This window comes from Calidris pugnax, unplaced genomic scaffold (genome assembly GCF_001431845.1).
Source record: "Calidris pugnax isolate Ruff unplaced genomic scaffold, ASM143184v1 scaffold156, whole genome shotgun sequence".
Classification (NCBI taxonomy): Eukaryota; Metazoa; Chordata; class Aves; order Charadriiformes; family Scolopacidae; genus Calidris; species Calidris pugnax.
Genome location: NW_015090889.1, coordinates 1,034,740 through 1,057,300, shown reverse-complemented (window position 1 = coordinate 1,057,300; position 22,561 = coordinate 1,034,740). Strand labels below are relative to the sequence as shown.

At 42.4% G+C, this 22,561-nt stretch overlaps 1 protein-coding gene across 2 annotated transcripts in view; it reads left to right on the top strand.

The window, feature by feature from the left end:
- The window catches only part of EGFLAM (EGF-like, fibronectin type III and laminin G domains), a 78,795-nt gene that overhangs the window by 12,049 nt on the left and 44,185 nt on the right, over window positions 1-22,561 (top strand). Inside the window, exons 2-6 of one of the 2 annotated variants that reach the window (XM_014947660.1) lie at window positions 4,896-5,005; window positions 7,020-7,103; window positions 8,808-8,834; window positions 17,193-17,310; window positions 17,564-17,699. In XM_014947660.1, the coding sequence (XP_014803146.1) occupies window positions 4,896-5,005; window positions 7,020-7,103; window positions 8,808-8,834; window positions 17,193-17,310; window positions 17,564-17,699 (475 nt within the window). Of the gene's footprint in view, window positions 1-4,895; window positions 5,006-7,019; window positions 7,104-8,807; window positions 8,835-10,875; window positions 10,954-12,657; window positions 12,685-17,192; window positions 17,311-17,563; window positions 17,700-22,561 lie in introns of those variants that run through there. The other variant, XM_014947662.1, reaches the window with a different exon arrangement.

Sequence of the window (22,561 nt, the reverse complement as noted above, 5' to 3'; positions counted from 1 at the left end):
AAGGAGGAACTTTCCTGTGTCCACATGAGCAGTTTTCTTGCAGTAGCTGGAGGGAAGCGTCAATCTGAAGTGGTTGCTCCTGAGCTTTGCGGGAGGCCAGCATGGTTAGTCTGGGACCAATGGGTGGATTAATTTGAAGTGCTCCCATTAGGTACCCAAGGTAGCTCTGCTTAAAATCACATGGGTACACATGGAAGTGACATCTCCACTGGTGGATTTAGTGATGGCAAGGAGGATCCCGAGGTTCTGGTACATCATTGACTGCGCAGGCTGCAGACCATTTCCCAGAAGGCACTTTCCCTGTGGCCACCCTAATGGTAGCCTTTAAGTGTTTAATTTATGGTCAGAGGCTGTTGTATGTGGCAGTGGGAGCCGCAATGCAAATGACACTTGTATCGATAGGATAAACTTTTTACCATTTTTAATTTGAGTTGCTTTTGTGAAGCATAAATTTAAATAACGGTAATTGTTTAAAAGTGTTAAAATGAACTCCACGTTTGGGAGAGGGCACACGTATTCTTCAGCTGACTTGGAGACCTTGTTTGGTGGCTTCTTCATTGGTTTAGCAGTTTTTGCATATTTTCAGAAGTACAGAACCAAAGAGATCTATAAACAAGAAACAGAATAGCTGTAAGCAAAAAAAGTAAATACAAGGTCAGCTCAACATTGCTTATCTACAGCCAAATCCTCATTAACTTCTCATATTTGATATAGTTTTACAATGTACAGTCATAATTATGTGTAGGAGTACTCCCCCTTGATTGAGGGCTTCTTTGCATGGAACCAAAGTTGTTGCTTCCATTAGCAGTTTCATCAAAGCATTTTGGACAATGCCAAACTTTCTGTGCCTGACAGGCCAGAAAGGAGAATGACTGTGTTTGTACAAAATGTGTTTAATTTTATTTTTATATAAATTGATTCCTTGTTCTTGATGATCAGATCTAATTTCCATGCCTTCTTAGCTATTCTCCAGATCCAACTGCAGAGGGTGTTTGCAGGTGGGATCATCACTGAGGCATATCTTCAGAGTATGTAGAAATATATATTATATTGTACCTCCCTTGCTTGCAGGTTCCCATCCAGCAGGCTGCAGAGGGGAGTAGGTTCCCTTGTGGTATTGCGTTGTGCATGGTGCTACCCAATTATCAGAGATTTCATGCTGAATTTTGAGAAGAGAGGTTTTTCTGACCTGAATTGTAGGAGGAACTATGAGTAGCCAAAGAGTTTTACCCTTGAAAACGGTTTTTATTTTTTATAGCCTAAACATGATCTTTAACATAAAGACTTAAAAGTTTAGATGAGTTTTAATATCAGTATCCATTTTTAGTATGCATAATACATGATGTTCTGTACAATCTTGCAAAATACCTCAAGTGCACATTTATCTAAAAATAATTTGTTAGTAAAACCACAATGTGTATTGCAACAGTTGTGATCAGCTGGCAAACTGCTTTGATATAGTGTTGCAGCACGACTGTTCCAAGGCCCTGACATCCCCTTGCATCTCAGTGGCATAAACACTGCTTGTGTCAGGTCGTGCAGTCACTTCGTCGTGGCTCCAAAGGGAAAGGTCAGTCCAAAAATGGACATTTTTCACTTTCTGCCACGTTGTGTGAAATTCGGACCCTGGCAACCAGAAGTGACTCTGAATCCCCAGACGCGCATCAATAAGCTGCGAAGTCAGGCGTGGTGACAGCAGAGGACTGTGGGAACAGCCACCGTCTGAGATGCTCCCCTCTGCCTTGCCCTCTGTCCTCCCCAAGATATAACTCTGCGCACAGGGCAGGTATAGAATCATAGAATTGTCTAGGTCGGAAGGGACCTTTAAGATCCTCTCATCCAACCATCAGGCTAACTCTGATAAAATACAGGTTTTCTTTTCCCCTTGTCTCCTGGGTTAACCAGGAGACAGCATGGTCCCCAGCAGGGTGAGGATGCTGCACGGTCCCCAGACCATCGTTTGACTGCTGGGCAGGGTGAAGGCAGGGCTGGGCACTGGTGGAGTTTACATGTGGTTCCCAAGCAAGCCTCCTGCCATTGCCTTCATTGTGTTAGAAGAGTTCCCTGACTTCTACAGAGAATTAAATAAGGAGGATGGACCTCTCCAGGTCCTTGATCTCATTTTCCCTGGCTTTAGTTAGCATTTACTCCTCCAGTGACAATTTATAGGCCAGTGTAACTGAGGTCAGTGTTTGGCTCTCTGTCTCTGTCATCATCTGCAAACTAGAGATAGTAGTGTTTAGTAGGGCTGGGGTGAATAATTCATGGTGTGGCTCCTTATTAAACAGATGTTGCCTCTCTGTCTGCAGATAGCTGCAAATGGACTGCATTTTTTTCCTCAAATTTATTTGTTGTTCCAAATTATTCACCAAATATTTTCTGTAAATAATTTTATTGGCCCATAGTGCATTCAGAATATAAATTTGAAGCCTGCCTTATGTGAATATTTGTCATTGCTGGTTAAAATTTGTTATTTCAGCAACTGTGCCTCCTAGCAAACTTGTCTCATAGAGCCTCTCCAGCAAGTCATACAAGGGTAGCATGAATATATTGAGTGAATGTTTAGGGGGATTCTTTTTTTTCTTTACTCCTGTTGTAGCTGTGATATTAATCTGCCTCACCGGGTGTTGTGAAGATTGGAAAGTTGTTTCCTGAATGTGAAATACTACTTGAGTAGATAGTGATACCCCAGCCCTGGTGGCTCTTTCCTGTCCCTCCTTTGGGTAGCAGGTGGTACGTGGTGGTGTGTGGTCCAGACACTGCTGAATGCAGGGAGGAGGCAAGGACGAGAGGTAGAACTCTGCTGTGCTCAGAGCCCCTGAACCAAGCAGGGGTCCATGTGTCTAAGTCGGTGCTAATAACGAAAATGGGTGAGAGCCCAGGGAGCAAGTAGCATGGCATGGTCTGGCTCTCATCCATATGGCTGAACTCCTTTCTTCCCTCCCCAAAAGATGTCCATTCCCACTTACAGACGTTGTTTGTGAGCTGTGCTGTCCTCCAAGGCATTCCTGGGAGACTTTCACAGGAGGCTGAACCTGTGCCACAGACTGTACAGGCAGTATGGATGTGTGGACGTCCCCGTCTTTAGGTCCTGGGTAGTTCTCAGCATCTAGGGAACACACACCTAAAAGCCTACAGGTTGCTCAGTGGCATTGGGGGTATGCAGAAAACACAAACCTCTAGCATACAATGGGTAGTTCCTTTTTGTGAAGGTGTATTGGTTTCTTTATGCTGGACCGTGTTGTTTCAACAATAAAAGGAAAAATAATTTAAAAGTTCTTGGTGAGGAGCCCATCGAGTATAGTCCTTGTGCAGCCCTGCCCAGACGATAGTCTGCTGGGAATTTTTTTAGGTAAGAATGGTTGAAACTTCAGGCATAGGGACTAAATGGTGAGAGAAGTTAGAGACTTTAAAATGTCATTTATATATTTGTCCTTTAATGATTGCACTGAGCACTGAACAAGATTTCTTTTAGCAGTGAGGAGAGATTGATAGGTGGAAGAGCCAGGAAAAGAGAATAATTGGTGTTACCCTAGGTACATGGATGCCAACTGGCCAGATAAGCTCACTCAAATAAAGAAACATATACCAAAAAGTCTCCTAGTCATAGAAAAATGCAAGATCAGTTTGAAAAGGACCAGAATATAATTTCTGCCCGTGTTTTAATTACTCAGGTATTGATGTTGATCAACACTGTGCAGAGTTTGTAAGCTGTTAAATTTTGTATTTAGCTTCAAATATATCTTGGTGGAAGTGAGAAGCGTAAATCTGATGTGGGCTTTCTTCACATCTAAAAATTACCTTTAGAGTAGCTTGTTTTCATTTGGTATTTTGTCAGAGCTAGTGGAAAAAAAAGGGGGGGAAGGGGTTTCTTTAGCCTTTACTTGAAATTTTCATAGGTAAGGCCATGCAAAAAACTAAGCATAGTAAAAATTAAAGTTGTTGTTAGAGTGTTTGAATCGGTTCTCTGTTGCAGTAGTTTATTAGGTGGGTTTGGTTTCAAGAGCATGGACGACGGTGGTTTGGTGAAGTTGTGTTAAAAAAATTGTTTGTGTTAGAGAGCAGACATTCTCCTTTGCCTGCCCTTTCTCTGGCAGTGAATGCATTTACAAACATGTTACTGAAGGTGGTCTCCAGTACTGGAGATGGGTTTCCTTCTTCTCCAGACTATTTTTTTGCAGTAGTTGGATTAGCTGTTGTACTGAAATGCCAACCGGTACCATGGGAAGAGGAGACTGATAGCTGCCGTGAGAGCAGTATATCTGTGTAAAAATACCCTCCTCCTGCTGCAGCTGGTGAGAGACAGGGTTGATGCAGCACTGGGTGTGTGATGGCTGAGAGATCCCATTGCCATAACCTGCACCTTGAGAGGAGTAGGTGGGAACTGAGGCCTCCTTTGTGCTTTTCTCATCAGAAGAAACTTGCTTCTTACTTAAATTGTTGCTTTTCCCATGCATAGCTGTCATGAAGGAATTGAGGTTGCAGAGACCTTGGTGGCCCATGAAGTGGGTCCCTTGGCCTGTGCCAAAGCAGCAAACGGTTTGGTTTGGTTTTCCTCACACCATTGTGTTACAGTTGGACATGAAGCCTGGGGAGGAGGGAGGTGAGGGGGAGGTTGAAGGTGTCCATGAGATGTCCTGAGCTGATCAACAGCTTCTTGCTGCTGAGAAAGGGGATTTCCCTCTTTGTCCTCTCTCTCCTGGTGTCCCGTCACTGCTTTGGAAGGCAGAGGTGGAGAGGGAGAAGATACACCATCTGAGCAGTGGGCTATGTTTGACAGTTTGGAATGGGGGCAGCCCAGGTTTCTTCTTCTTCAAAACCATCCCTTCCAGGTGGCTAGAGGAGAAGTTTTATGTCCTACGGCTTCTTATACAATATCATTTTGTTTTGAGCAGATAGGCTGGGGCCGCCTCTCGATATACTGCTGGATTCACTGAACTGCACAGCATTCAGCGTGCAATGGAGGATGCCAAAGCAGCACGCGAGCACCATCACGGGATATACAGTAAGTGGTCCTCTGTGCTGCTGGTGGAGGGCTGCCGTACCTACACGGCCTCAGCCTGTGCGTGTGGCATGGAGAAGCAAGCAGGAGAGCTCGCTCTCCTAACAAACAGTACCATTGCCCAGAAAGCAGTGAGGGAACAGTGAGCTGGAACGGATTGAGCTGTAGCTTTAAGAAACAAGCAGTTCATGTTTTAGAAGCAAGCTATGGTGGGAATTTGGGTTGGATGCCAAGGGCTTGCAGTGGATATAGATTGCTTTTCTGTTGTGGTTTTCATGCAAGGATCTCGGCGCTCTCTGCAGCTGGTAAAACAGTAAAGTAGAGCAGAGCAGGTCGATGATATTACACTCTGTGTGTGAAGGGAGATGCATGGTGGTTTCGGGCTGTTCAGATCCTTTGACATGTACTTCCAGCCTGAGGATTGCTTTAGCAGGAATAGCTTTTCCAAACTGTGCCTCTAAACCTTCCTAGAGTGGCAGCAGGTACAGGGGAAGGAGAATTTCATGGTGTCCCTTCCCCTGATAGATACTGTACTGCATAGCACCCCTGGGAGCCCAGCCTTAAATATCAGAAGTGACTTTCTTTTATTACCCCATACCTCAGTGGTGAATTTCCCTTAAAGAAGTTGAGTGATGTTCCTGTTTTAGCCATCAATTTTATAGGGGAAGCTCTGACCCCCTCCAAGCCTCTGCCACATTACCATCTGCCTGTTTGGCAAAACAGAATGCTAGCCTATGTTAGGTACTGTGTTTTAGTGTGCAAGCAGAAAAAGAATGAGCACTAATCTGCCATTTATTAATTTTTATTGCTTCAACAGGTATTCTGTGGCAGTAGAACTCAGTCCCACAATGGAAGTTAGTCCATGGGAAGTTAGTCAATGGGAAATTAGCACGAAAGATGTAGGTTATCAACTAGAATTTATTGTTTTCCTCTTCAGCAAAAAACAAATAGCATATTTTTTTGCTAGCATTTTTTCTGGAAGGATATGGAATTTCCAGAAAAAAAATATCCAAAATTCACATAAAAAGGTGGAAAGCAGAAAACTCATGTCTACTTTTATTATTAATGTACACTGAAAAGTACACCTGCAACAGGTGTTTCTGGTACACATGCCCCTTCATCCCATGGTCTTGGAAGTTACACGAATGCAGCCCTGTTTTTATTGTTACGATATTGCTTGTAGTCTAGGGCAATGAGAAGCACTAAGGCCAGAACTTGCCTCAGCTGGGCTCTGTGTGTAGCTGGGTCCGTTCTTCTGTGTGAAAATAGAGGTGCCATGAGTAGGTGGCTTTCCTACCAGCCATGATATTTTTCAAACAGTTGCAACGCTTTACAGTCACAAATCGTAGTTTCCACCGTTCATGCAGTAGAGCAAGTGTCTGACCCCAAGTTTATTTTTAAGCCATGAGCTCATGCATGGCATGATAATAAAACCAATGACAAACAGCACTGACAGTGATGTACCCAAACCATCTTCGCTTGATCTTACCTTTTGACCCTCGGACATCTCAGGGTCTCTGTGCATAGAAAAGCAGACTCTCCCTGGTTCATTAGTCTCAAGTACATGGCAACAGGCATGGAGAGACATTTATGATACAGCAATTTTTATAATGACAAAACCATGTAATGTCAGTATCTTCCCTATATGAAGTAAAGTGCCTAACTTGTGCAGAGCAGTCCCACAAGTTTTCAGCTGTCCATGCTGACCAATGGCCCAGTGATGCACAATAAGTGATGCGCAGTAAGTGATGCACAGTTCAAGTCTGCCCTAAAAACTGGGCTGTGTTTCGTGTCAGTTCAGCATATACACTGTCAGATGGTGTCCTTTGGTCATGCTGAGAACTTCTGGCAAATAAGAAGGGAATGTTAAAGTGCATTAGTTTTCCATGCATTTGAAAAGGCAGGGATCATTGGCTCAAATGCTGTCCACAACATTGTAACAATGCGCCTTGTTTTTAACTCATTCTGAAGCACTGAGTTATTGCTTTAACCAACTTGACTATATCTTCTTCCCAAGGTCTTCTACTCAGAGGTTGAAGGTGACAAAGCAGTTAAACAGCTCTCACACGATGTTCCCCTGAGTTTGGATATGCTTAGCATGGTGAGTATTTCTTTTCATCAGCCGTCAAAGCACTGGAGCAGAATTTGCAAGTGGGAACTTGCGACTGTCTGCCTGTTGCTGGTTTGTGAATTATGCTGAGGATCCAAGCCCCAGATCTGCTCTGGATATTGAGCAGAAGGAAATCACGGTGTTTTTCTGTAATCTAGCCAGTGTGATATACTTTTGCTCCTTTTTGTCTAATTTATCATGTAAAACCATTGAGACTTGCTTATGAATTCCTAGCACTGACTTTTACCATCTACTAAAATAGCACTTATAATTTTGAATTTTCTGTGCGCCTCCCTACATATAAGGTGAATTTCACGACTCTATGCACAGTTGGAGTTGTAATGTCAGTGTATGTGTATTGCAGTGCCTGACACAGATAAGAGTGTGAGTTAAAGGAGACACGAAGTTTTCAGTGTATTTTTATCTCTGTGGCCTACTGAAATGCTGAATTTGAAGTTTAATAGCGCTGCTTTAGTTGCAGTTGTCGAAGTCCATATCCTAGAAGATCTGTTCAACTTCCAGGTTTTTTTGTTCTTGAAAGCTCTACTTTTCCTCCTTGCTTTCCATTTCCTCTCTTTCCTTTAGTTCTATTTTTCATTTGATTTCTCCTTTCCTTTCTTACTTTGCTTTATTTCGCTATCCCCTTCTCTTCCTTCCTTCCCTTTTTCTGTCCAATTTCCCCTTCCTTTTCCGTTTGCGGATGAACACCGCCCATCCTCTTCTGCTGCACGGCTGAGCAATTAGTGCTGAGATGAAAGCTGTTCCTCCATGCTGCTGGATGGCTTTAATACTGTCTGCTTTTAAAGGCTATTCTCAAAACATGCCAGTGCTTTTCTCAGCGTGGTGAAGCTGCTCTTTGAGTTCAGCAAGGCGGGAACAGAGAATTTCCAGCCTCTGCTCAGGCAGAGAGGGGAGTGTGGCAGGTTGGGTGCTGTGAGGGGAGCACTTTCACACCACGCTCTGCAAAGGCCAGTCTGTCCACAAGACAGCAACATCACCAGTGCAGGAATCAAAGGCTTACATGTACACACAGAGGGGCATTGCAGGCTTTCCAATCTTTTAGTTGATGGTCCTTCTTCACATTTCAATTTTTCTTGCTTTGTCTTCTGCTCATCTTCATTCTCCTTTATTTTCTCACCCCTCTTCCTTCAGCCTCCCCACCTGATGTTCAGTGAAATGCATCCAGTGATATTTCCTGATCCCTGCTGGGCAGTGCTCAGAAACCTTCCCGTGAGAAGTTGTGAGTGAGGGGGATGCTCAGATTTCCTGTGGTTTTCTGTCACTCTGGTTGTCAGTTCTGACTCCTGCAGGTTTCTGGGATCACGGCGAATGAAAGAATATTGTTGCCATGATATGTTATTTCTTTATTTATGCATTATTTTCTCCCTTCTGATCTTTTTCTCTGTATTCCTCACTTGCTTTTTTTTTCTCCCAAAAACACATTCTTGCCAGTAGTGCCCACAAAGATCAAACAGCCCATTGTTTTTGTATCTTAATTGTGACAGCAATAATTCTTACTTATTGGGAGAACAGAGTCTGTATCCCAGTGCTCATGCAGATGAATGACAGCCGCATAGATTACTATATGCTGCAATATTAGCCTTTTTTAAATTCCTCAATTCATTATTTATGTGGTTTTGCCATCACTTTTTAGTATATTACTTCATTAACAGGTCCTATTTTGCTTTTTCATAGGGTCAACTTGAAGGACAAGCAATTTTTGTAAGTATTGCTTCACATGAAACTTGGTTGCAGCTGTGATTTAAAATGAAATTGAATGTTCCTGACCCGGTCTTTCCACACACAGAAGTTGATCTCAAATGTTGGCTCTACTTAGTACACACAGCATCTTTTGTAGCCAAAATGTGGCAAATAGTAGCCAAAGCTCAAAATCCAGAGGTGAAGAAGGTGGACATGTGTAGGCACAGGAGCTCCCCTTTTAGCAATGGATAAAAACTTTTCTCTCAGTTGTCAAAAGTGTTTATGGATGTCTTGTTTTGCTGCAGTAAGCTTGTGTGAAAAATGAGTTATATCCAGGCAGTGAGGACTTACAGGGCAGAGGGGCAGCTGGGTAGTCTGAAACACAGTGACAGGGAAGAATAAAGTCTGGTGGTGGAAGAGATGGAGAGGGAAAAACCTGAGCTGAGCCAGTCCAGTGAGCCCCGAGGAGGAGGAGGAGTGTGGGAAGAGGCCAGCCACGCAACGCCCAGGAGGAAGGGGTGGGAGACAAACAACTAGTAGAGAATAGGTTTGAAAGAAATACCAGCCCTCTTAATGGCTTTGCAGCTGGTGAATTATTCAGATTAATTATTTCCAGCCCTGAACTCAGTCCAGTCTGCTTCCTATGAACAGTAAATGGATTCGGTTTATTGTGAGAGGGGAAGCAAGCGGGAGGTGCTTGGGGGAAGCTCTGACCCCCTCCAAGCCTCTGCCACATTACCATCTGCCTGTTTGGCAAAACAGAATGCTAGCCTATGTTAGGTACTGTGTTTTAGTGTGCAAGCAGAAAAAGAATGAGCACTAATCTGCCATTTATTAATTTTTATTGCTTCAACAGGTATTCTGTGGCAGTAGAACTCAGTCCCACAATGGAAGTTAGTCCATGGGAAGTTAGTCAATGGGAAATTAGCACGAAAGATGTAGGTTATCAACTAGAATTTATTGTTTTCCTCTTCAGCAAAAAACAAATAGCATATTTTTTTGCTAGCATTTTTTCTGGAAGGATATGGAATTTCCAGAAAAAAAATATCCAAAATTCACATAAAAAGGTGGAAAGCAGAAAACTCATGTCTACTTTTATTATTAATGTACACTGAAAAGTACACCTGCAACAGGTGTTTCTGGTACACATGCCCCTTCATCCCATGGTCTTGGAAGTTACACGAATGCAGCCCTGTTTTTATTGTTACGATATTGCTTGTAGTCTAGGGCAATGAGAAGCACTAAGGCCAGAACTTGCCTCAGCTGGGCTCTGTGTGTAGCTGGGTCCGTTCTTCTGTGTGAAAATAGAGGTGCCATGAGTAGGTGGCTTTCCTACCAGCCATGATATTTTTCAAACAGTTGCAACGCTTTACAGTCACAAATCGTAGTTTCCACCGTTCATGCAGTAGAGCAAGTGTCTGACCCCAAGTTTATTTTTAAGCCATGAGCTCATGCATGGCATGATAATAAAACCAATGACAAACAGCACTGACAGTGATGTACCCAAACCATCTTCGCTTGATCTTACCTTTTGACCCTCGGACATCTCAGGGTCTCTGTGCATAGAAAAGCAGACTCTCCCTGGTTCATTAGTCTCAAGTACATGGCAACAGGCATGGAGAGACATTTATGATACAGCAATTTTTATAATGACAAAACCATGTAATGTCAGTATCTTCCCTATATGAAGTAAAGTGCCTAACTTGTGCAGAGCAGTCCCACAAGTTTTCAGCTGTCCATGCTGACCAATGGCCCAGTGATGCACAATAAGTGATGCGCAGTAAGTGATGCACAGTTCAAGTCTGCCCTAAAAACTGGGCTGTGTTTCGTGTCAGTTCAGCATATACACTGTCAGATGGTGTCCTTTGGTCATGCTGAGAACTTCTGGCAAATAAGAAGGGAATGTTAAAGTGCATTAGTTTTCCATGCATTTGAAAAGGCAGGGATCATTGGCTCAAATGCTGTCCACAACATTGTAACAATGCGCCTTGTTTTTAACTCATTCTGAAGCACTGAGTTATTGCTTTAACCAACTTGACTATATCTTCTTCCCAAGGTCTTCTACTCAGAGGTTGAAGGTGACAAAGCAGTTAAACAGCTCTCACACGATGTTCCCCTGAGTTTGGATATGCTTAGCATGGTGAGTATTTCTTTTCATCAGCCGTCAAAGCACTGGAGCAGAATTTGCAAGTGGGAACTTGCGACTGTCTGCCTGTTGCTGGTTTGTGAATTATGCTGAGGATCCAAGCCCCAGATCTGCTCTGGATATTGAGCAGAAGGAAATCACGGTGTTTTTCTGTAATCTAGCCAGTGTGATATACTTTTGCTCCTTTTTGTCTAATTTATCATGTAAAACCATTGAGACTTGCTTATGAATTCCTAGCACTGACTTTTACCATCTACTAAAATAGCACTTATAATTTTGAATTTTCTGTGCGCCTCCCTACATATAAGGTGAATTTCACGACTCTATGCACAGTTGGAGTTGTAATGTCAGTGTATGTGTATTGCAGTGCCTGACACAGATAAGAGTGTGAGTTAAAGGAGACACGAAGTTTTCAGTGTATTTTTATCTCTGTGGCCTACTGAAATGCTGAATTTGAAGTTTAATAGCGCTGCTTTAGTTGCAGTTGTCGAAGTCCATATCCTAGAAGATCTGTTCAACTTCCAGGTTTTTTTGTTCTTGAAAGCTCTACTTTTCCTCCTTGCTTTCCATTTCCTCTCTTTCCTTTAGTTCTATTTTTCATTTGATTTCTCCTTTCCTTTCTTACTTTGCTTTATTTCGCTATCCCCTTCTCTTCCTTCCTTCCCTTTTTCTGTCCAATTTCCCCTTCCTTTTCCGTTTGCGGATGAACACCGCCCATCCTCTTCTGCTGCACGGCTGAGCAATTAGTGCTGAGATGAAAGCTGTTCCTCCGTGCTGCTGGATGGCTTTAATACTGTCTGCTTTTAAAGGCTATTCTCAAAACATGCCAGTGCTTTTCTCAGCGTGGTGAAGCTGCTCTTTGAGTTCAGCAAGGCGGGAACAGAGAATTTCCAGCCTCTGCTCAGGCAGAGAGGGGAGTGTGGCAGGTTGGGTGCTGTGAGGGGAGCACTTTCACACCACGCTCTGCAAAGGCCAGTCTGTCCACAAGACAGCAACATCACCAGTGCAGGAATCAAAGGCTTACATGTACACACAGAGGGGCATTGCAGGCTTTCCAATCTTTTAGTTGATGGTCCTTCTTCACATTTCAATTTTTCTTGCTTTGTCTTCTGCTCATCTTCATTCTCCTTTATTTTCTCACCCCTCTTCCTTCAGCCTCCCCACCTGATGTTCAGTGAAATGCATCCAGTGATATTTCCTGATCCCTGCTGGGCAGTGCTCAGAAACCTTCCCGTGAGAAGTTGTGAGTGAGGGGGATGCTCAGATTTCCTGTGGTTTTCTGTCACTCTGGTTGTCAGTTCTGACTCCTGCAGGTTTCTGGGATCACGGCGAATGAAAGAATATTGTTGCCATGATATGTTATTTCTTTATTTATGCATTATTTTCTCCCTTCTGATCTTTTTCTCTGTATTCCTCACTTGCTTTTTTTTTCTCCCAAAAACACATTCTTGCCAGTAGTGCCCACAAAGATCAAACAGCCCATTGTTTTTGTATCTTAATTGTGACAGCAATAATTCTTACTTATTGGGAGAACAGAGTCTGTATCCCAGTGCTCATGCAGATGAATGACAGCCGCATAGATTACTATATGCTGCAATATTAGCCTTTTTTAAATTCCTCAATTCATTATTTATGTGGTTTTGCCATCACTTTTTAGTATATTACTTCATTAACAGGTCCTATTTTGCTTTTTCATAGGGTCAACTTGAAGGACAAGCAATTTTTGTAAGTATTGCTTCACATGAAACTTGGTTGCAGCTGTGATTTAAAATGAAATTGAATGTTCCTGACCCGGTCTTTCCACAGATTCACACACAGAAGTTGATCTCAAATGTTGGCTCTACTTAGTACACACAGCATCTTTTGTAGCCAAAATGTGGCAAATAGTAGCCAAAGCTCAAAATCCAGAGGTGAAGAAGGTGGACATGTGTAGGCACAGGAGCTCCCCTTTTAGCAATGGATAAAAACTTTTCTCTCAGTTGTCAAAAGTGTTTATGGATGTCTTGTTTTGCTGCAGTAAGCTTGTGTGAAAAATGAGTTATATCCAGGCAGTGAGGACTTACAGGGCAGAGGGGCAGCTGGGTAGTCTGAAACACAGTGACAGGGAAGAATAAAGTCTGGTGGTGGAAGAGATGGAGAGGGAAAAACCTGAGCTGAGCCAGTCCAGTGAGCCCCGAGGAGGAGGAGGAGTGTGGGAAGAGGCCAGCCACGCAACGCCCAGGAGGAAGGGGTGGGAGACAAACAACTAGTAGAGAATAGGTTTGAAAGAAATACCAGCCCTCTTAATGGCTTTGCAGCTGGTGAATTATTCAGATTAATTATTTCCAGCCCTGAACTCAGTCCAGTCTGCTTCCTATGAACAGTAAATGGATTCGGTTTATTGTGAGAGGGGAAGCAAGCGGGAGGTGCTTGGGTTTGGTAGGATAAGGGCAGCAATTTCAGTGTTTAACTGAACTCCCTGATGTCAACAACATCTTGCAAACTGTTTTTTCCTGAGAGCTATTCTAGGAATGGAGAAATGCCACAAAACTAGTGGATCTCACACAGCTTTCATCATCTGAATTAAGGAGGTTTGGTTGGACTGTAGGAGGCTGATGTCCGGATGAGACCTTGGGATGCGCTTGAACCAGGACTATCTGGTCCAATCCCAGCTGAGTTGGGTTTGGATTATGGCATTTCAGACTTGAGGTCCCATGCTGGGCCCTTTTTTTTCTGCTTGATAAAAATAACACTTCTGAGGGGTACTTGTGGAGAAGTATGACTGACTGGGATTAATCAGCTCCCAGCTGTCATTAATCCTCAGGAAGTGGTGTTCTCGCTGAAATGCTTTCTGTTATATTCATACCAAAATCAACAGAAATCTGCAATAGTTTTGTGGTTAAGTTTGCATAGTTCATGTTTCCGTCACTAAACCTCCTCTCCTGGTGCTGGGTATGACCCCGCTGCTTTCTCAGAGGCTTCTCTGGGCCATGTGAGACTGAACTGGGCTGCCTGTTTCTGTGTCTGCGTGTGCCTGCACGTTAACAAAGCAGATAATGTATTATAGCTGTATTATATCATCTTATAATAGAGAATATGTAAGTGAGAGCAGCCAGGAGAAGTGCAGATGCAGTACAATTGAGTAAGGCAGTTGTTCTACTGGGCATAATATTCAGGAAGCCAAGCACAAATTTAAAAAAAAAAAAAAAAAAAAAAAGAAAAATTAGTAGACTTTAAAGGTGGGAGGTTTTAGGTCAGGCAGAGAGCCATGGAGAGCAATAGAGCTCCCTATTAAATCACCGCACATACCAGTACAAAATGGGGAGTGACCAGTTGAGACCAGTAGTGCAGGGAAGGAGTTGTCAGGGGACCACGTGTCATTAGCTCAGTTTCTGCAGCTGTGCTGTAATCCAGAGGGTTTGATGTTTTTTTGGATCAAAACAAACCCAAACAAAACAGAAAACAGATTTTTCTTTAGAAAATAGTTTGCAATCCTGGTTTCTGTGAGGCAGTTTACTGCGCAGCCTCCCAAGCAGTTTCAACGCAGCTGGAGGGAGGGCAAGCAGTGTGGCGGGGCAGGGAGGGCCATATGGTTTCTATGTACCCCTGACTCCTCTACCACAGGAAAGGCATTAGCGTTGCCTCAACCCTTTCAAGAACATGGGATTGTAAAGAAAATGCCAAATGCCATTTTTCAGAGTTTTAGGAAGTGTGTTGTGTAAGACAAGAACATGAGTCTGGTGCCTGGTAAAGCCTCAGTGCCAATGTGGTGTCCAGTTTGGAGTATCATGCTTCAAAATGTAGAGGCAATCTAAGTGGAGCGAAAGATGACAAAAATGATGGGGACCTAACTCTTCCACCTACCAAATTCCTTATCTGTGAGGCCACTGTGTCTCTTCTGGGATGGCAAAAACTTGTGTTTAGGACCCTTCTCCTAAATACAAACGAAAACAGAGATGAAATATTTACTCTCAGGCTTGTGGACAGTGGGGTAAGGAGATGTGTTTCTTCTCCACAGTCTCATTTGAAAGTGAGAGGTGGGTATTCCCTGAGATTGCCACGAGCCAGGGTAGCTTGATGATGTCCTGAATCTTTACCTATTCTCTGGTGTCTTGATCCTAGAAGATTAGAAGATACTTTATCTCAGAGAAACCCACTGTATGTCCAACAGCTGTGCTCATGGAGAGGACATTGCCAGATGAAGGAGGCAGATAGCCATGTGTGTAAGGCCAGAGAGCACCTTGCTGAAGCTTTGAGGATACACATGTTGAACTTATATACCGAAATAGATATTAGGACTTTGATCTTGATTGGCCTTGCCGTCAATAAGATTCATTCTGTTTTGTTAATTGTAGACTTGAGTCTGGAGGTGGTACTATGAGGCAAGTACATCAATATCCCACTCTTCACAGAGGCCAAGTTCCTGAGTAGTGGGAAAGCAATAAGACAGATAATAAAGGTTTTTTTTTTTCCTTTTTCTGGTAAGAATGAATGTAGTAAAGAGGGATCCCAGGAGGAACAAATGCACACAATTTAAATACAGATGGATAGTATGTATGGTATGGTGGATGGAATAGTGGGAGTAAGACCATCAGTATTGTCATTGGAAGGAGGTGCTGGGTTTTAAGCAGCTGGCTTTTCAGATCATGTTTGGAAGGATCTCAGTCACTTCAGCTACTAGACTGAAAGACCCAGATAAATCTTATGTTGTGAGTGTTCTTGCAACCTCTCTCTGGGCTGTTACTTTTCAGGCATTGTTATCATCTCTCTCACATGAATCCAAATCGTTCAAGCAGATCAAGGGTGAATGACGGAAAAACAGGGTAATGGTCAGGTTGTCCATGTTAATAGGAAACCAGTGATGGAGCTCCAAAACCGCAGCTAGAGAAATGACAGATGGCAGGGCGTTGCCGAACAATATTGTAGTAATAACATAAGTTCCCCAAAGAATAGAGAGGGAGAGTTTGGCCAAAAGGCCGTCATAAAGAAATCTAGCAGTTAATAAAATTTTGGGATTGTTTACTATTTTACTGCAACAGGAAATGCAGATTAAAAGTTTGTTCCAGTGTGAAGAGACAGGAGATCTCTGCATTTCCACATGCACTGTGAATAATGTTTTTAATACCAGAGAATGAAAACAGAAGCAAAATCTCTGTAAAACATTTTTTTATAAGTTCTTTTTTCACACCAAAGCAGTCTGTGGTGTAGAACCTGGTATTTCTGTTTACTTGTATATGCTGCCAAAATTCATAAATCTGGGGTTTGCGTCTGTCTACAGATAGGCTGCAGGTGAAGAGTACTGAATTTCTATGCACATCTACATGTGCTCCATTAAAGAGCAGATCAAAATGTCTGAAGCTGATCCATGCTATGTATGCCAGCCAGTAATAAAATGTATTAATTTTTTGGTGACATTTGCTAAATTTTGGGACACTTGAGCAGGCTTCTCTGAACATTCTTCAGCAGCACAAGCTCTTTGCGAGGAGTTTGGCATCGCCTCCCTTACAGTAGTTGTCTGTGGGTTAGTCTTTCTGTGTTCATGGCAGAAGGACAAGTGAAGGAAATGCTTGCTTCAGGTCAAGGCTGATGGTGAAGCTAGGAAAATTGTCAGAGGCAATGGGACCGTGCTGTGCTTGGTGAGAAACTGAAGATAATCAGTTCACACCGTGGCAACTTGCTTCATTCTCCATCACCATCCCTGGCTGTGTTTAAGAACTGTTTAGATGTGGTGTTGGGAGATATGGTGTAGGGGAAAACTTTAGAGTAGGGTAGATGGTTGGACTCGATGATCCCGAGGGCCTCTTCCAGCCTAGATAATTCTGTGATTTTGTGATTCTCAGGAGCTTCTGTGGTCTCTGGATTTAAAAGAAAAACAAAACCAAAAACAAAACACGAAAGAAAATGCACCAGACTGACACTGAATGTCAGCAACTGGCTCAAGGGAGGGAATGTATGTGACTTTGACTTCACCAGCAGAAACGCCAGACAGCAAATGGAAATGATCTGCAAGGATGCTGAGAAATAGGCGCAGGTCATGCCTGTTGAATTCCCCTGGGGCGAAGCTGCAGCTTGAGAGGAAACACGTGGTGCTGTTTGTGTTTGTTGCTTCTGAGCTGGGCTGGGCTGGGGACAATCCTCTGAGGAGGTTACATGGAAAATAACCATGTGAGATCCCTGCATCCCAGCTCACAGTGCCATCCCCAGTTACGTGGAAGAGCTTTCACAATGTTCTTGTCTTCTCTTGACCCTGGTAGGAAGTTGTTATCGGGGATCTGAAGCCAGGCACTCCACACCGCGTTAGCGTTGGAGCATACGGCTGGGCAGGGAAAGGACGACCCAGCATGCCCAGAGACGTGACAACCTTATCCCAAGGTAATGCTGTGCTTGTGGCTTTCCATTGGAAAACTGGCAGGGCTCACGGCTGTAACACAGCAGGTCTCTCACACCTAAATCTCTGTCGTATGCAGTATCGTATCTTACTATTATTTTTCCACAAATGTGGGGTTTTAAAGGGGCAACAGGTGAGGGGAGAAGCCTATGAATTTGATTCCCAAGACTGTGGGTGTTGGGTGCATTAGCCCATCCGCTTCTCTAATGCTATTCTTTTGCATTTCCTCTGGCTTAGATAAGTGCATGCCCCCTGCACCGCCCTATCAGCCCCAGATTGTGGTAGTTTCTGATTCAGAAGTTGCGTTATCCTGGAAGCCCGGAGTAAGCGAAGGAAGTTCTCCCATCCAGTACTACATGGTGGAGTTTATCAGGCAAGTTTGCCAGTGGAGTCTGAATTTCAGTGTTTTTGCTCTATGGGCTGTTTTTTTGTTGGGTTTTTTTTTTACCTAAATTGCACTATTAAACTGCATATAGATTCTTCTTGTGATTTATTTACTTACTGTGTATAGTACACTTAGTTTTCTTCTCAATTTGTGTTGAATTACCATGAAAATTTAAAGACAAAACCAGACATAATCTAGTTTGTTATAAAATGACCAATAATTCGTCCCTTCTGATTGAAGAAAAAAAGGTCTAATTTGATCTGTTCCTTCTAATAAAGGCCTAGGTGAATGAAATTTCAAGTTTCTCCTGTCATCAAATGCTGTTGAACCATGCTGAGAACAGAGTGCGTGGCAGAGCAATTCCCCTGAGTGGGAGTACCCTGGGCTGCTGTAGGAAATAATTCAGGGTTTGCAAACTCAGTATGTTGGGCAGTTCTCCCTGACAAAACTCTTCTGGTCTTGAGCTTGCAGTACTCAGACTTGCTTTGTTATCCTAATGCTAGTCAAGTTTACATGAAATGTTAGCCTTTCTGTTTAGATTTTTTGGAAGGAGGTGGGGTGTTGGTGGGTTTGTGTTTTGTTTTTTTTTTTCTTTTATGTTGAATTCTCTAAAATCTGCAGTAATAGAACTGAACTGTGAAAAGTTCCCAGTCATGTTGCTTTTGTAAGATACATACAAAGGGTCAGGAGGAGGTGGTTGTATCTGCATGCACAAACAAGTACTCATGCCTGACTGTTCACATGCTCGTGCAAGCTAATGTCTGCATACAAAGGTATTTATTTTCATTTGCTTGCCCCTATGTTTACCCTTACAGTGAATGCAAAATTCAACCTTTGGAAGTTTAATCCTTTGGGTGAACACTTGATCACAGGTTTTAGTTGAGGTTCCTGGATAAGAAGAGGGAATTGCTTCCTTAACAACTCTGAGCTGCAAAGGTCAACTAATTGTTCTTCGGAAAAACACATTCATATTTTTTTTAAAGACTTATTGTTGTGAAAAAAAATATGAAAGGAGTATTGGTTTTCAGTGCTCAAAGTTTGGTTACAATCTAGAAGATACTGATAAAATGAAAAGAATTTCCAGACCGAAAGCCTACCTGTGAACTTATATTGCACTTCGTGTTTGAATCGAAATGCCGCAAATTTAGTGGGAAGCCATTCAATGTTCATTGCACTGGGAGGCAGAACATGAGGGCTAAAGATACAGTATGGCCATCATGTAAATTCTGATGTAGCATTACCATGAAATTTCTCCAATACCTGTTTCTTGAACACAATTGTTTTCTGAGCCTTTCTCTCTTCTCCCCGTCTCTTCCCTCTCACTTTCTCAGTGGATGGGAAAGGGATTATGTTGGGTTCTGGTTGACTGCACTTCTGTTGCTTCTGTGATTTTGCCAGAAGTGGAGCCTGCAGGTTTATGTACACCTCTTCATAGCACCAGGGGCCTGCCAATTGAAAAACTGGGCAACATAATCTCCATCTGATGCACTGAACGTGCACCCTTGAATGTTTTCTGTTCAGCCAGCGAGCAGAAGGCTGCCTTCACTGTTTAAGTCGAAAGATGCAAGTAATTGAAATTTCAGTGTTTCGTTGGTTTTAGACTTTGGGAAAGAATTTGCTAACAGCACGGTGTTTTGATTACACTGATTAGCTTGAGGTTTAAAGCTAAGCTGGAAGCGTATTTGTTAATTTTGGGATTATGCTCTCTTAGACTTGGAAGCTTGATTATGTATTTGGAGAAAGTTCAATGAGCCGTAAGCCCTAATGGCAGTTAGAGGTAAAGATTTAACTTTAAGCTTCATTGTCTTTTGCTGCATATAGTTTTAATTACTACAAAATGTATTAACACGAGTTAAAGCTGCTAAAGTAAACCAATGTAAAACCAAAACAAAACAGTGCAAGTAAATTTAGAATTAAGTCCTCGTATGTCAAAGAAATACAATATTATCCTGTGCTTTTGCAAAATTAATGACTTTCTTATGCAAATCAGTAATTTCTCTTGGGCGCAGCACAAAAGTCTAAAAATTGTGACATTGTTTAAATCATTTCAGTCCCTTTAGAACTAACTTTATGAATTTAACCCTAGAAGAAGCACGCTAGGAGACTGAGATGAGGAAAAACCACGCTTTTCATTTGCTCAACTGTGATATTGGGGATTAAAACCTCATGAAAATTCAATACATTAATTGTTTGCACATACCAGAATCTAATCAGAACCAGAGCTAACCTGCAGTCTGTTTCCACTCAGGGTCTAAATTTGGGCCTTTATTCAGGCACTTGCATGATTTTCCCTTGGGACCTTTTGGTTCACTGCAGGCAGTGGAGGGCTACAGGTGGCTTCACGTGTAGGACGAGCTGGGCAGATTTCTTGACTAGTTTGAAGCCTTCCCCCACAAAAAAAGTGTATCCCCGAATCCACTCCATGTTGAACTAGCTGTCCTGTGCACTGCACTGAACTGGGCAATCATATTTGCTTTTGTTTGCAAAGAACCCAAAATGACAGATATGACAAGGGAGACACCTTCTAATGCCCTGGAAACATTCCTTTAATACTTTTTTCCTGATTAATGAATGGAACAGATACATCTGCCTCAACATTTACCACACTGTTTGTGCGGGTTGAATCCTTGAAAAGGTAATTAATGAAGAAAGAGGAGTGGAAGATGTGAAAATTATGGAGTAAGTGCTTAACAATGTTAGACAGCATCAGAAGAATATTTAACAAAAGAGTGAGGTTAAAAAATTGTTTGCTTTTCATTTCCTCAGAGTTGACCTTGCATATGGGTTGATATGTTTTGCAGAAAGTGTCACATAAGACTAAATAATAATAATTACTAAAAATAGTATCCTATGGTGTGTTATTTTTTACAGTGAGTATTTTCTGTAGTGAATAAGAGTATTGCACTTGTTATTTGTAGGAATATTTGTAAAAAAAAATTGTAGAGGTGAATTCGCCACTTGAGTACAAACACAGCACAAAAGCACAAAAACCTTATAAAGGTTGGAGGAGGTGCTTCACTGTTAAATCATTTTCAGGTGATTTTAAGGGGAAGTTAAAGTGAGTGTAAAATTGCTGTTCTCTGCATCAGAAGGAGTTCCTTTCTTTAATTGAATCAATCCCCAGATTACAATATAAAGCAATAACCCAAATGTTTTGGGTGATTTGGGGCAGAATTCCGCCCCTGGTTTATATCCATCCAGCCCTATTGACTTTACCCATATGCTTATTATTTTAAAAACACTGACTTTGTCGCTGGCCAGATTCTTACCGTGTGGCATTTCTGCGTTAAGAGATGCACAACTGTGACCTCAAGATACATCGTCTGGAGCAGCCCTGTCCTGGTCTAGGGAATGTAGCACTGCAGAAAGATGAGAAAAGTGGCATCAAAATGAGCCCTTCCAGTGTAACGGTTGACACAAATTGAAATTTGACTCAGAGAAGGACCATGAAGACGGTTTTCACAAAACGTTCCCAACTTAGAAAACACGGGAGCTGGCTGGCTCCGGACACAGTCACCAGCTGAGTTTATTGTGTTCCTCTCCCCATCTGTTTGCCATTTTTTCATCTTGTAGCGATTTGTTCGCACGGGGAATGTTCTTGAGAAATAGCAAAGGTCAAGTGATAAATCTCCCTCTTTCCTTCTCCTTCAGCTGCAGATACTTACACATTTGCAGGCATTTCCTTTATTATTCACTTCTGCAGAAGGAAGTCTTGTGAGAGACAGTCAGCGAAGTTGAAGGCTAGCCTAGGGTCTGTGTTATTTCCTAAATCTTTGTAGGGTGCAATGCCTCCTTTGGGTCCCTCCGTCAGAGGTGTGCATTTCCATTCGGGCACCCGCATCGGCAGCGTCTGTTGCACAGAGACTGTGAGACAGCTTTTGAGCTAGCAGGAATTCCTTGGACCAGAATTAGAGCCAAAAAAAAGATGTGTACAGGAAAATTGAAAGCAGTACTAAGGGAGCATGCAGAAGGAAGCGATGTTAACAGCTTTCGTTTGGAAAACACTATACATTTTCATTTTGGCTCAGGCATCAAAAGCTCAGAGAAGGGAAACAATGAAAGAGTAGCCAAAATAAATGCCCTCTTGTCTACCAGGAGATGGTGGTGGAAGGTGAATTAAGATGGTCTGTTTCGCTGTCATTACATGTTGTGCATTTGTCTGATTTTATTTTTATTTTTGGCAAGACAGTGAAATACTTGCAGCCTGTGTGCCACTGGCAGCTGGGAGCTGCTGCTTTGTCACTGCGTTTGCCCTGCTGGCACAAAGCAAGGAAACCTTGGTGATCAATAAATCTTGTATTGACTGGTAAAAGAAAACATACATTAACTTTGGCATTTCCTTCCAGCTGCAAATAAACAAATACAAAATGCCTGCCTTGTGCTATAATTTTCATTGGAAGACTGTTGGAGTTATTTGCAGCTACTGCTATGTAAACATTGGTAGATTCAGGGAGCACTTGGAGGTTATTTCCTGTAATAAATATCACAAGGACATCTTAGAAAAGGACACTGGAATAATTTTATCTGAAAGTAATTTCTGTCCATATTTTACTTTCATAGGCTTCCATTTTAGTATTTTGGGTGGCCTGGACTTAATGTTTACATGTTTATTTTGTTTGTACTTGTTTGCCTTCTCATTCCCTTCTCTCTTTGGTAAGAGACCACTTTTAGAGAGAGTGGGAATGGTATGACAGCATCAGAATACTCTCTCAGAGTATTTGAAGTAGTCCTCCCTTTACTGATGTCCCCCTGCAGATGGTCTGAAACTTTTGAGACCAAACTGCCATGTGAATGCTTGTTCTGATTTCACATGGATTCTAATGGCACTTAGAGCAAACATTTATTGGCAG